We start from the raw sequence: 13,121 nt of genomic DNA on the forward strand, positions 1-13,121 counted from the left end.
ACAGGAGAGGAGCCTGAAAGCTGAAGGCTCTGCCTCCCATTCTACTCTTACAAACCCTAGGAACTACAAGTAAGCCTGCAGTCTGAGAGCGAAGCGCTCTATTGGGGTGATATGGTACTACGAGGTCCCTAAGATAAGATGGGACCTGATTATTCAAAACCTTATAAGTAAGAAGAAGAATTTTAAATTCTATTCTAGAATTAACAGGAAGCCAATGAAGAGAGGCCAATATGGGTGAGATATGCTCTCTCCTTCTAGTCCCCGTCAGTACTCTAGCTGCAGCATTTTGAATTAACTGAAGGCTTTTTAGGGAACTTTTAGGACAACCTGATAATAATGAATTACAATAGCCCAGCCTAGAGGAAATAAATGCATGAATTAGTTTTTCAGCATCACTCTGAGACAAGACCTTTCTGATTTTAGAGATATTGCGTAAATGCAAAAAAGCAGTCCTACATATTTGTTTAATATGCGCTTTGAATGACATATCCTGATCAAAAATGACTCCAAGATTTCTCACAGTATTACTAGAGGTCAGGGTAATGCCATCCAGAGTAAGGATCTGGTTAGACACCATGTTTCTAAGATTTGTGGGGCCAAGTACAATAACTTCAGTTTTATCTGAGTTTAAAAGCAGGAAATTAGAGGTCATCCATGTCTTTATGTCTGTAAGACAATCCTGCAGTTTAGCTAATTGGTGTGTGTCCTCTGGCTTCATGGATAGATAAAGCTGGGTATCATCTGCGTAACAATGAAAATTTAAGCAATACCGTCTAATAATACTGCCTAAGGGAAGCATGTATAAAGTGAATAAAATTGGTCCTAGCACAGAACCTTGTGGAACTCCATAATTAACTTTAGTCTGTGAAGAAGATTCCCCATTTACATGAACAAATTGTAATCTATTAGACAAATATGATTCAAACCACCGCAGCGCAGTGCCTTTAATACCTATGGCATGCTCTAATCTCTGTAATAAAATTTTATGGTCAACAGTATCAAAAGCAGCACTGAGGTCTAACAGAACAAGCACAGAGATGAGTCCACTGTCCGAGGCCATAAGAAGATCATTTGTAACCTTCACTAATGCTGTTTCTGTACTATGATGAATTCTAAAACCTGACTGAAACTCTTCAAATAGACCATTCCTCTGCAGATGATCAGTTAGCTGTTTTACAACTACCCTTTCAAGAATTTTTGAGAGAAAAGGAAGGTTGGAGATTGGCCTATAATTAGCTAAGATAGCTGGGTCAAGTGATGGCTTTTTAAGTAATGGTTTAATTATTGCCACCTTAAAAGCCTGTGGTACATAGCCAACTAACAAAGATAGATTGATCATATTTAAGATCGAAGCATTAAATAATGGTAGGGCTTCCTTGAGCAGCCTGGTAGGAATGGGGTCTAATAAAAATGTTGATGGTTTGGATGAAGTAACTAATGAAAATAACTCAGACAGAACAATCGGAGAGAAAGAGTCTAACCAAATACCGGCATCACTGAAAGCAGCCAAAGATAACGATACGTCTTTGGGATGGTTATGAGTAATTTTTTCTCTAATAGTTAAAATTTTGTTAGCAAAGAAAGTCATGAAGTCATTACTAGTTAAAGTTAATGGAATACTCAGCTCAATAGAGCTCTGACTCTTTGTCAGCCTGGCTACAGTGCTGAAAAGAAACCTGGGGTTGTTCTTATTTTCTTCAATTAGTGATGAGTAGAAAGATGTCCTAGCTTTACGGAGGGCTTTTTTATAGAGCAACAGACTCTTTTTCCAGGCTAAGTGAAGATCTTCTAAATTAGTGAGACGCCATTTCCTCTCCAACTTACGGGTTATCTGCTTTAAGCTACGAGTTTGTGAGTTATACCATGGAGCTACATGGAGCTTTTAGAGGAGCTACAGCATCCAAAGTTGTCTTCAATGAGGATGTAAAACTATTGACGAGATACTCTATCTCACTTACAGAGTTTAGGTAGCTACTCTGCACTGTGTTGGTATATGGCATTAGAGAACATAAAGAAGGAATCATATCCTTAAACCTAGTTACAGCGCTTTCTGAAAGACTTCTAGTGTAATGAAACTTATTCCCCACTGCTGGGTAGTCCATCAGAGTAAATGTAAATGTTATTAAGAAATGATCAGACAGAAGGGAGTTTTCAGGGAATACTGTTAAGTCTTCTATTTCCATACCATAAGTCAGAACAAGATCTAAGATATGATTAAAGTGGTGGGTGGACTCATTTACTTTTTGAGCAAAGCCAATAGAGTCTAATAATAGATTAAATGCAGTGTTGAGGCTGTCATTCTCAGCATCTGTGTGGATGTTAAAATCGCCCACTATAATTATCTTATCTGAGCTAAGCACTAAGTCAGACAAAAGGTCTGAAAATTCACAGAGAAACTCACAGTAACGACCAGGTGGACGATAGATAATAACAAATAAAACTGTTTTTTGGGACTTCCAATTTGGATGGACAACACTAAGAGTCAAGCTTTCAAATGAATTAAAGCTCTGTCTGGGTTTTTGATTAATTAATAAGCTGGAATGGAAGATTGCTGCTAATCCTCCGCCCCGGCCCGTGCTACGAGCATTCTGACAGTTAGTGTGACTCGGGGGTGTTGACTTATTTAAACTAACATATTCATCCTGCTGTAACCAGGTTTCTGTAAGGCAGAATAAATCAATATGTTGATCAATTATTATATCATTTACCAACAGGGACTTAGAAGAGAGAGACCTAATGTTTAATAGACCACATTTAACTGTTTTAGTCTGTGGTGCAGTTGAAGGTGCTATATTATTTTTTCTTTTGGAATTCTTATGCTTAAATAGATTTTTGCTGGTTATTGGTAGTCTGGGAGCAGGCACCGTCTCTACGGGGATGGGGTAATGAGGGGATGGCAGGGGGAGAGAAGCTGCAGAGAGGTGTGTATGACTACAACTCTGCTTCCTGGTCCCAACCCTGGATAGTCACGGTTTGGAGGATTTAAGAAAATTGGCCAGATTTCTAGAAATGAGAGCTGCTCCATCCAAAGTGGGATGGATGCCGTCTCTCCTAACAAGACCAGGTTTTCCCCAGAAGCTTTGCCAATTATCTATGAAGCCCACCTCATTTTTTTGACACCACTCAGACAGCCAGCAATTCAAGGAGAACATGCGGCTAAACATGTCACTCCCGGTCTGATTGGGGAGGGGCCCAGAGAAAACTACAGAGTCCGACATTGTTTTTGCAAAGTTACACACCGATTTAATGTTAATTTTAGTGACCTCCGATTGGCGTAACCGGGTGTCATTACTGCCGACGTGAATTACAATCTTACCAAATTTACGCTTAGCCTTAGCCAGCAGTTTCAAATTTCCTTCAATGTCGCCTGCTCTGGCCCCCGGAAGACAATTGACTATGGTTGCTGGTGTCGCTAACTTCACATTTCTCAAAACAGAGTCGCCAATAACCAGAGTTTGATCCTCGGCGGGTGTGTCGTCGAGTGGGGAAAAACGGTTAGAGATGTGAACGGGTTGGCGGTGTACACGGGGCTTCTGTTTAGGGCTATGCTTCCTCCTCACAGTCACCCAGTCGGCCTGCTTTCCCGGCTGCTCGGGATCTGCCAGGGGGTAACTAACGGCGGCTAAGCTACCTTGGTCCGCACCGACTACAGGGGCCTGGCTAGCTGTAGAATTTTCCACGGTGCGGAGCCGAGTCTCCAATTCGCCCAGCCTGGCCTCCAAAGCTACGAATAAGCTACACTTATTACAAGTACCGTTACTGCTAAAGGAGGCCGAGGAATAACTAAACATTTCACACCCAGAGCAGAAAAGTGCGGGAGAGACAGGAGAAGCCGCCATGCTAAATCGGCTAAGAGCTAGTAGCTACGCTAAACTAGCGGATTCCTAAATACACGCAAAGTGAATAATGTGTAAATAATTTAGAGGTGATTCAGCAGAAGGAGTGCTTTAGTTAAGGCAGAAAGATTACACTGGGAAACAAATCGTTATCTAGATAACTAGATCAATCTAACTGTGCAGATTAAACAGCTAACAGATACAGAAAAACACCGCTGTGCTCCGGAACAGGAAGTGATACAATACCGCAGTGAGAGCCAACCACCAGTAGAGGCAAGCAAGAGCATTTCATTAAAGATCTATATTAACGAGTACCAGAGATGACCAGAGAAGGACCTGTTTTACATTTAAAAGATTTAGATTCTAAACAAACAAATACAGACCACTAACTGTTTTAAAAAAAAACAGATATTGAAGCAGATATCAGTTTTGTTACATCACATTAATGTAATATAGGAAAACTCAAGACAACAATTAAATGGAATAAAACATGCTGAAACATGCAACATATGTACAACTGTGGAGCATACCAAACCTACGCTGGCTGTAGCCTTTGATTTAGTTGTGTTTTATTATGTTGCAACACCATATGTAGCAAATCAAGTTGTATGATTCAAAGCATGTTTCAAAAGAGATGGTGAGGTAATGAGGCCCCATTTAGCACAGCACATGATGGCTTACCTTTGACATGGATTCCAGAACAATGTTCAAAAACAGGGGAACTTCAAAATGATTTGGAACAGTTTTCGAGTTTGCTATCACTAATCCGCAGTGTAAACAAAAAACATTTTGGTATCATCCCCCAGCCAAACACTCTATCCATTCTTTAATTCCAGTATTATTTTGCCATTGTGTTGTATATTTTATCCCGTATTTTTACATGTAGAGTGCATCACGTTCCTCCCCACGACTGCTAGCTTAATTTGTAAGCTAACACTGATGTGAAGTTGGGCGCCAGTGGGTGTAGCAGATAAAACAAGTACATGATGTGTCCATTGATTCTTTGGGAGCAGACAAGCTATATGTGTGTTTAAACAGTTAATTGTAATTTTCTATAATTAATCCAGCAGGTGGCAGACACATCTAAGGGATATTATGGCCCCGTCACACGGCACACGGCGATTCCTGAATGAAGAGAAAAAAGTAAAAAAGTCATAATTTGTTGAGAAAAGGTGGACGAAAGAGCTTTATCACTGAATAGCCTGCGAAGCAAGAGCACAAAAGGGGCGAAAGAGGAACTTAACAAAACCAAAGCTAACGATCTTGACGCTTTAAACAAAATGCGCCTAGAGCCACAGCTGGAGCAGTGTGTGTCTGCATCTCTGAGTTCCAGGACTCGGCGCTATATATTGATTTATAACAGAAAATTGTCAAAAGAGGGAATAAATATGAGTGTAAAGATGGTTGAATATATCAGAGCAGTAAATAGATTAGTGCATGTGAACGTGCATTGACTCACGTGCGGTTATTTCCACCAGCTGCAGCTGATCCACAACGTGAATTCTGCCTTCCAGAACAGCTCTTTATATAATCATTTGAATCATCTACCTGTTGCCACATGTACATAAGGGCTGGATTGTCATTCCTACACTCATATTGTTATATTTAATAAAAAATAATAAGCGCACGTAGCAGCTGCTGCTGCTGCGTTCAAGTACCGTCGGAAATTATACAACTTTTTTGTTGTTTCAAATTCAGCAGTTGCTTGTGAGAAAATAATTAATTGTAGCCACTCAAAATATTAATTCTAGCCTATATAAGGTGTATGACCCCAGTGAAGATGACCCCCCACCCAGATAAAAAAAAAATCCAAGCAAACAGGCTGAGTTTTCCCCATTATTTCCGACGCTACGTGAACGCAGCAGCAGCAGCACTCACAAACTGGTTTCTGCACTGTGTGAAAACATTCAGCTGGTCGAATGAAGTCAAACTAAACAATAACATTACAAAAACTAAACAAACAATTAAAAAATGTCAAGAACAACAGCAAAATGAAACACGGATGAATTGAGGTTTTCGTTGCCTTTCGTTCAAATTTTTCAACAGTTTAAAAATCCTGACGAAGCGCCAGCTGCAGGAAGAAAGCTGTGCGAAGCTTAAACAATGCTAACGAAAGTCAACAAAAGTCCAGATTTCTTGTTTCGTCAGGGCTTCGTTGCCCTTCGTTAAGTGCTGTGTGACTGGGCCATTACATTAGCAAAGCAAAGTTGTTCACCAGCTGCAAAGGCATTTGTCTTTAATATTATTGTTTTTTTCCCCTTTCTGCTGCCTCCAGTTGCTATAAGAGGTGCATTTTATATCTGTTTTATTTCAATGTGAAAGCATTTTGTTCAATGAGTTTGTACATTCTTCAAAAAATTCTGATTCTACAAAACTGGCGACATTTACAGTGATTTCTGAACATATTTAAAATTATATCCTTCAAATACGGTAATAACTGTATACAATACAGGAGTGCCAACAATTCTGACCAGGAGAGTGTATAAGAGCATAAATGTCTCCAAGAATTACATCTGTTGCAGATTCCACTACATTAATTCTACCACCACCAACAACAACAACAACAACAACACATGGCATAAATCACATGAAAATGCAATTTTTCTGTTTGTGGGGGGAAAAAAAACTCAAAAACTGCTGAGTGGATTCTGACAAAACCTTGTGAAGAGATGCTCACAGTTAATTAAATGCAAAGCACACTGTGATCCAGAGGTGACTTTTGTTACTTTAACAGTCTGTTAACATGTTGCATGCTTTCTGCTTTACACTGTTGCAAAAAAAGTGAAGATTAAATGATCACATGTAAGAAAAAGAAGACCCTACCAGCTCATGAGGAGTTTTAAGGATGGTGTGCTGAGGAGCTTGTCAGGTAGGAAATCTATTTCTTTCATGATGTTGGCCAGACGGACAGGAAGCTCCTGCCTCAGGAACACAAAAGAGGTCTTCTCGCAAGCATTGGCGGAACCTGTAGTCACAAGGCAGAGTCAGGAAAGAACATGCATTAGCAAGCACCAAACTTTGACCTCATCCTTGCTGCCACCACGTAAAAACCCTGAAACATTTCCCAAACATGTACGTCATGTACAGAATGTGTGGTCTGAGCAATTCCAGCATAAACATGAAGGTTTTTATTTTTACTGCACAGAGAAATGTGAAGCGGCTGCTTCAGTCATATTTGGTGCCACCTCAGTCTTGGCTGGCGTCAAGACTGGGCTTTGCCCAAAGTAAAGGTTTGGGCAAAATTGTTTTAATGATGTTTGCCCCATCAGGCACATAATAAGATGACAGTTTCCCTCACTGTATTTTTGTTGTTTTGCAGCTTTAACATCATCACAGAAGTCTGTGAACATTTATTTGATCAGCATATGCATTGGTAGCACAACATCTCTATTAGATTCTGCTGCCGGCTGATACAAGTAGCGGAATTTATCAGCACTGCACAAGTAAGGTATATGATTCTTGTGCACAGTGTATCCGGAAAGTATTCACAGAGCTTCACTTTTTCCACATTTTGGTATGTTAATTCAAAAATGGATGGAATTCATTTTTTTCCTTAAATTTTTACACACAATACCCCATAATGACAATGTGAAAAGTTTGTTTCGAGATTTTTTGCAAATTTACAAAATAAATAAATAAATAAATAAAAAATTTGAAATCACATGTACTTAAGAAAAGTTCAGATGCAAATCCCACTAAGTGTTCTTCTCTTTAAATTGAGAAAAATGCAGTTGAAAATGGAGATTTAAAGGAATCCCTATTCGGAAATGCACAGACTTTAATCAATAAAATGAAAACAGTTTGTTCAAATTCTTTCATATTTTGCACACTGATGGTCCCCTTGACAGCCAAGTACAATTTATGGTTTTGGAGATACTGGGTTTTGCATCTGAACTCTTCAAAGTATTCACAGCCTTTTGCCATAAAGCTCAAAATTGAGCTCAGGTGCATCTTGTTTCCACAGATCGTCCTTGAGCTGTTTCTACAACTTAACTGGAGTCCACCTGGGGTAAATTCAGTTGACTGGCCATGAATTGGAAAGGCACATACCTGTCTACATATAAGGTCCCACAATTGACAGTGCATGTCAAAGCACAAACCTCTGAGACTGAATTGTCTCGAGGCACAAATCTGGGGAAGGGCAGAGAAAAATTTATGCTGCTTTGAAGGTCCCAATGAGCACAGTGGCCTCCATCATCCATAAATGGAAAAAGTTTGGATCCAAAAGGACTCTTCCTACAACTGGCCAAACATCTAAACTGAGCAATCGGGAGAGAAGGGCCTTAATCAGGGAGGTGACCAAGAACCCAATGGCCACTCTGTCACAGCTCCCGCATTCCTCTGTGGAGAGATGAAGAAGGACAACCATCTCTGCAGCAATCCACCAATCAGGCCTATATTGTCAAGGGGCCAGACGGAAGCCACTCTTAGTAAAAGGCACATGGTAGCCCACCTGGAGTTTGCCAAAAGGCACCTGAAGGACTCTCAGACCATGAGAAATAAAATTCTCTGGGCTGATGAGACAAAGATTGACCTCTTTGGTGTGAATGCCAGGCATCATGTTTAGAGGAAACCAGGCACCATCCCTACAGTGAAGCATGGTGGTGGCACCATTGGCTGATTTGATATTTTCCCATAATTAATTAATTTTTCTTTAAGAAGCTCTCTTATTCTGCACTCTTTACCTGTATTATTTGCACCTGTTTGAACTTGTTACCTGTATAAAAGACACAATCAATCACACTCCACCCTGTCAACCATAGCCAAGACAAAATAGCTGTCTGAGGACAGCAGGGACAAAACTGTAGACCTGCACAAGGCTGGGATGGACTACAGGACAACAGGCAAGCAGCTTGGTAGAAGACAACAACTGTTATGATTATTTATTAGAAAGTAGAAGAAACACAAGATGACTGTCAATCTCCCTCGGTCTGGGATTCCATGCAAGATCTCACTTTGTGGGGTAAGGACGATTCTGAGAAAGCTCAGAACTACACAGGAGGACCTGGTCAATGACCCGAAGAGAGCTGGGACCACAGTCACAAAGATTACATTAGTAACACATGATGCTGTCATGGTTTAAAATCCTGCAGGGCAGCAAGGTCCCCCTGCTCAAGCCAGCACATGTCCAGGCCCGTTTGAAGTTCACCAGTGACAATCTGGATGATCCAGAGGAAGCATGGGAGAAGGTCATGTGGTCAGATGAGACCAAAATAGAGCTTTTTGGAATCACCTCCACTTATCATGTTTAGAGGATGAGAACAACCCCAAGAAAACCATCCCAACCGTGAAGCATGGGGGTGGAAACATCATACTCTGGGGGTGCTCTTCTGCAAAGGGGACAGGTCGACTGCACCGTATTGAAGAGAGGATGGATGGGGTCATGTATTGCGAGATTTTGGCAAACAACCTCCTTCCCTCAGTAAGAGCACTGAAGATGGGTCATGGCTGGATCTTCCAGCATGACAATGACCCCAAACACACAGCCAAGGCAACTAAGGAGGGGCTCCATAAGAAGCATTTCAAGGTCCTGGAGTGGCCTGGCCAGTCTCCAGACCTGAACTCAATAGAAAATCTTTGGAGGGAGCTGAAACTCCAAACCTGAAAGATCTGGAGATCTGTATGGAGGAGTGGACCAAAATCTCTGCTGCAGTGTGTGAAAACTTGGTCAAGAACTACAGGAAACATTTGACCTCTGTAATTGCAAACAAAGGCTACTGTACCAAATATTAACATTGATTTTCACAGGTGTTCAAATACTTATTTGCAGCAGTAACATACAAATAAATTATTAAAGAATCATACATTGTGATTTCTGGATTTTTTTTTAGATTATGTCTCTCACAGTGGACATGCACCTAAGATGAAAATTTCAGACCCCTCCATGATTTCTAAGTGGGAGAACTTTGAACTGGGTGTTCAAATACTTATTTTCCTCACTGTATGTAGAATTCTAATCCAATTACATTTCTTCTGCAAATCTGATTGGTTAATTGTGTGAGTTTCTGACCATAAAATATCACATTGATGGTGGCAAAATATTTGAAGGTTTCAAATTTGATGTATTATTCCACGCCCTGACCGGTTTGCTACGCAGATGTCAATAATTGTGCTGTCAGCTGAGAGCGAGAGAAACTAGTGTTTGGCATGAAGACGCTGTTGCTACGGTAAGCTTCCCTGACTGAATTACTTACAGAAAAATAAGCTGTGCAAACGATGGAATTGGATTAGAATAGGAATAACCCCCTTGTGTCTGATGATTTGCGGACGTTAATACAGGATTTTATGCTCACAAGCTGGTAAAACATTCGTAAATCATCAGACATAACAGGGTTATTCCCTAACTCCAAATCAAAGAACACTTAGGTAGGAAGGGCATCCGGCGTAAAACGTGTGCGTAATCAACATGCAGATCAACCTCTGATCTGCTGTGGTGATCCTGAGTGAAAATAAGGGAGAAGATTAAGAATTTATTTTGGCTTTTCTTTTCTTTTGGAATAAAACGAATATTTGAAATAAAATAGTGACAGTTTTTCCATTTCCTTAAGTAATCTGCAAAACAACAAGGCGCCCCCTGCTGGTGCGGTGCATGCATTTTATTTTTGCACACAGTGGCTTTAAAGCAGTCGGCTGTCAGCACATGTGACTACAGAGTAAAGTACTTACCAAAATCAATAAATTGCTTCATGGACAGGGGCGAAGGGGAAAACCTGGCAAACCTCTCCACCTGTTTGGGAATTCCAGCCGCTGCGCTGCTTTTGAGCAGCAGCTGTGTGAACTTCATCTTAACTGTCGGCAGCTTTGAAGGGCCGGACGTCCTTTCTTTGTTCGCGCGCACGCGCCACCTGGAAATACTAAACACAGGGTCCCATTGCGAAGACTTTCGTCGTCACGGTAACACTTTCAAAGACGCCGGCGAGGAACTGTCCGTTGCCGCTTTTCTGAAGCAGTTTGCATTTTGTTAAACCGTGACTCTAAATCGTGTCTCGTTACATCTGGACACTGTCATAACATTGTTGTGGGGCGGGGAAACAGTGAGATTGGCGTGTGAATGATCCAATAAGCGCTGAGCTTTGCCAGAAATCTGGGAGGGGCGGAGACGTCTCCGGACCGATGCAGACATCTATTACTATTTTATATACTATGTATTATTATTATTATTATTATTATTATTATATTCCATATATCACGACTACTGCTAAAAATAATAAGTCAAAAGCATTTATTTTCTTCCCACCACAAAAATATCAAATTAATCACACTGGTTTTTTTAAAGATAATATTGAATTCAAAATATACTTTTCACATTTCCTCCTTCTCCTCATCATTACTGATATAATAATAATAATAATAATAATAATAATAATAACTAGGGCTGCAAGCAGTCATATACGGGCCCTCGTTCCGCGCAACCGCCTACCCAGGTGCCCTTGTGACCACATGTGGGCATGTGCATGCAGGGGCAACCACTCATCACACAGTTAAAATTTTAAACAAATCACACAATGCATCAAGGAGTTATGACATGTTGATTGTTCATCCACTAGGGGGCGCTCAGTGTACAAACAGAGGGGCTGGGTGTGTTCAGGGGCCAACCGTCATCATACATGTGGAGTTTCAAGTCAATCAGGCAAAGCATGAAGGAGTTATCATGACTTGATGTTCCATGGCAAAGGGTCAAAATGGCGGCACCATAGCGGCCACACCCTTCAACATAGAGAAAAGCTTTCGATAACTTTTGGTCAGTATCATCTTTGGATGCTGTCAAAGAAATTTCAAGTGCATTGGCCAAAATCCCTTGGAGGAGTTCGTTCAAATACAACATGTGGAAATCATTTCAAAAAGAGAAGAAAATGCAAAATGGCCGACTTCCTGTTTGGAGTAGACTCATGGTGCAAGAGACTTTTTTGTACGTCTATGAAAGTCACACATGTGTACCAATTTTCATCTCCCTACTCCAAAAAAACCCCTATGGGGAGGGGTTTTGGAAAGTTTCAAGGGGGCGCTATTGAGGCACTTTGCCCCGCCCATGGGCGATGCCCCTATGAATTGTAAGAGGTTGTCGTGCTTGACCTGTGTTTCAATTTTCATAATGATATGACAAAATTAAAGCCGTCAAAATGAAGAACGTAATTTCATGGCGAATGGGCAATATTCGGCACGCCGCCACATGGATGCCGTTACTCGTAACTTCACGGCGATCATCGTCTACGTTCACCAAGTTCTTCTGCATGTTTTAGAAGTGGAAGGAAGTTGATGGGGTTAAATATGTGACTTCAGTACCTGTTTAAGTATAATGTTCATATGGCGAAGGGTCAAAATGGCGGCACCATAGCGGCCACACCCTTCGACATACAGAAAAGCTTTCGATAACTTTTGGTCAGTATCGTCTCTGGGTGATCTGGAAGAAATTTGAAGTGCATTGGACAAAATCTCTAGGAGGAGTTCGTTCAAATACAACATGTGGAATCATGCCAAAATGAGAAGAAAATTCAAAATGGCTGACTTCCTGTTTGGCGTAGACCCATGGTGCAAGAGACTTTTTTGTACATCTATGCAAGTCACACATGTACCAATTTTCATCTCCCTACTCCAAAAAAACCCCTATGGGGAGGGGGTTTTGAAAGTTTCAAGTGGGCGCTATTGAGGCATTTTGCCCCGCCCATGGGTGACGCCCCTATGACTTGTAAGAGGTTGTCGTGCTCGACCTGTGTATCAATTTTCATGATGATGTGACAAAATTAAAGCCGTCAAAAGGAAGAACGTAATTTCATGGCGAATGGGCAATATTCGGTACGCCGCCACACGGACACCGTTACTCGTAACTTCACGGCGTTTATCGCCTATATTCACCAATTTGTTCTGCATGTTTTAAAAGTGGAATGAAGTTGATTGGGTTAAGTATGTGACATCAGGACCTCTTAAAGTAAAAATAGGACATTTCCCGCCACCACCGGGGGGCGCTATGGGAACTTAAGCAGGTGGGAACTTAAGATATGTAGACGTTGAGGGCGGAGCCCTCATCATGTCCAGCAAGTTTGAAGGATCTACGAAAAGCTTGCCAAAGTTTGACGACCCCTAGCAGCCACGCCTTTTGACTTAATTAGAATCTTTTGATAACTTTTGATCACCATTGTGTTGTGATGATTTTGACCAAATTTGAAGACGATCGGATAAAATCCCTAGGACGAGTTCGTTCAAATGTAAGTAGTGGAAATGGCCAAAAATGGCAAAAATTTGCTCAAAATCTAAACTTAAAATCAAATGGCTGACTTCCTGTCGATA

The 13,121-nt window shown here is 41.0% G+C and overlaps 1 protein-coding gene across 1 annotated transcript in view; it reads right to left on the reverse strand.

Annotated features, from left to right (window-relative positions):
- Positions 1 to 10,828, reverse strand: part of pdk4 (pyruvate dehydrogenase kinase, isozyme 4) — a 46,550-nt gene extending 35,722 nt beyond the window's left edge. Inside the window, exons 1-2 of the mRNA XM_034161230.1 lie at positions 10,503 to 10,828; positions 6,660 to 6,801 (exon numbers count right to left, since the gene is read on the reverse strand). Coding sequence (XP_034017121.1) covers positions 6,660 to 6,801; positions 10,503 to 10,620 — 260 coding nt within the window. The 5' untranslated portion in view covers positions 10,621 to 10,828. The remainder of the gene's footprint in view (positions 1 to 6,659; positions 6,802 to 10,502) is intronic.
- Positions 10,829 to 13,121: the final 2,293 nt, after the last annotated feature.

Source organism: Thalassophryne amazonica, chromosome 20, assembly GCF_902500255.1.
Source record: "Thalassophryne amazonica chromosome 20, fThaAma1.1, whole genome shotgun sequence".
NCBI lineage: Eukaryota > Metazoa > Chordata > Actinopteri > Batrachoidiformes > Batrachoididae > Thalassophryne > Thalassophryne amazonica.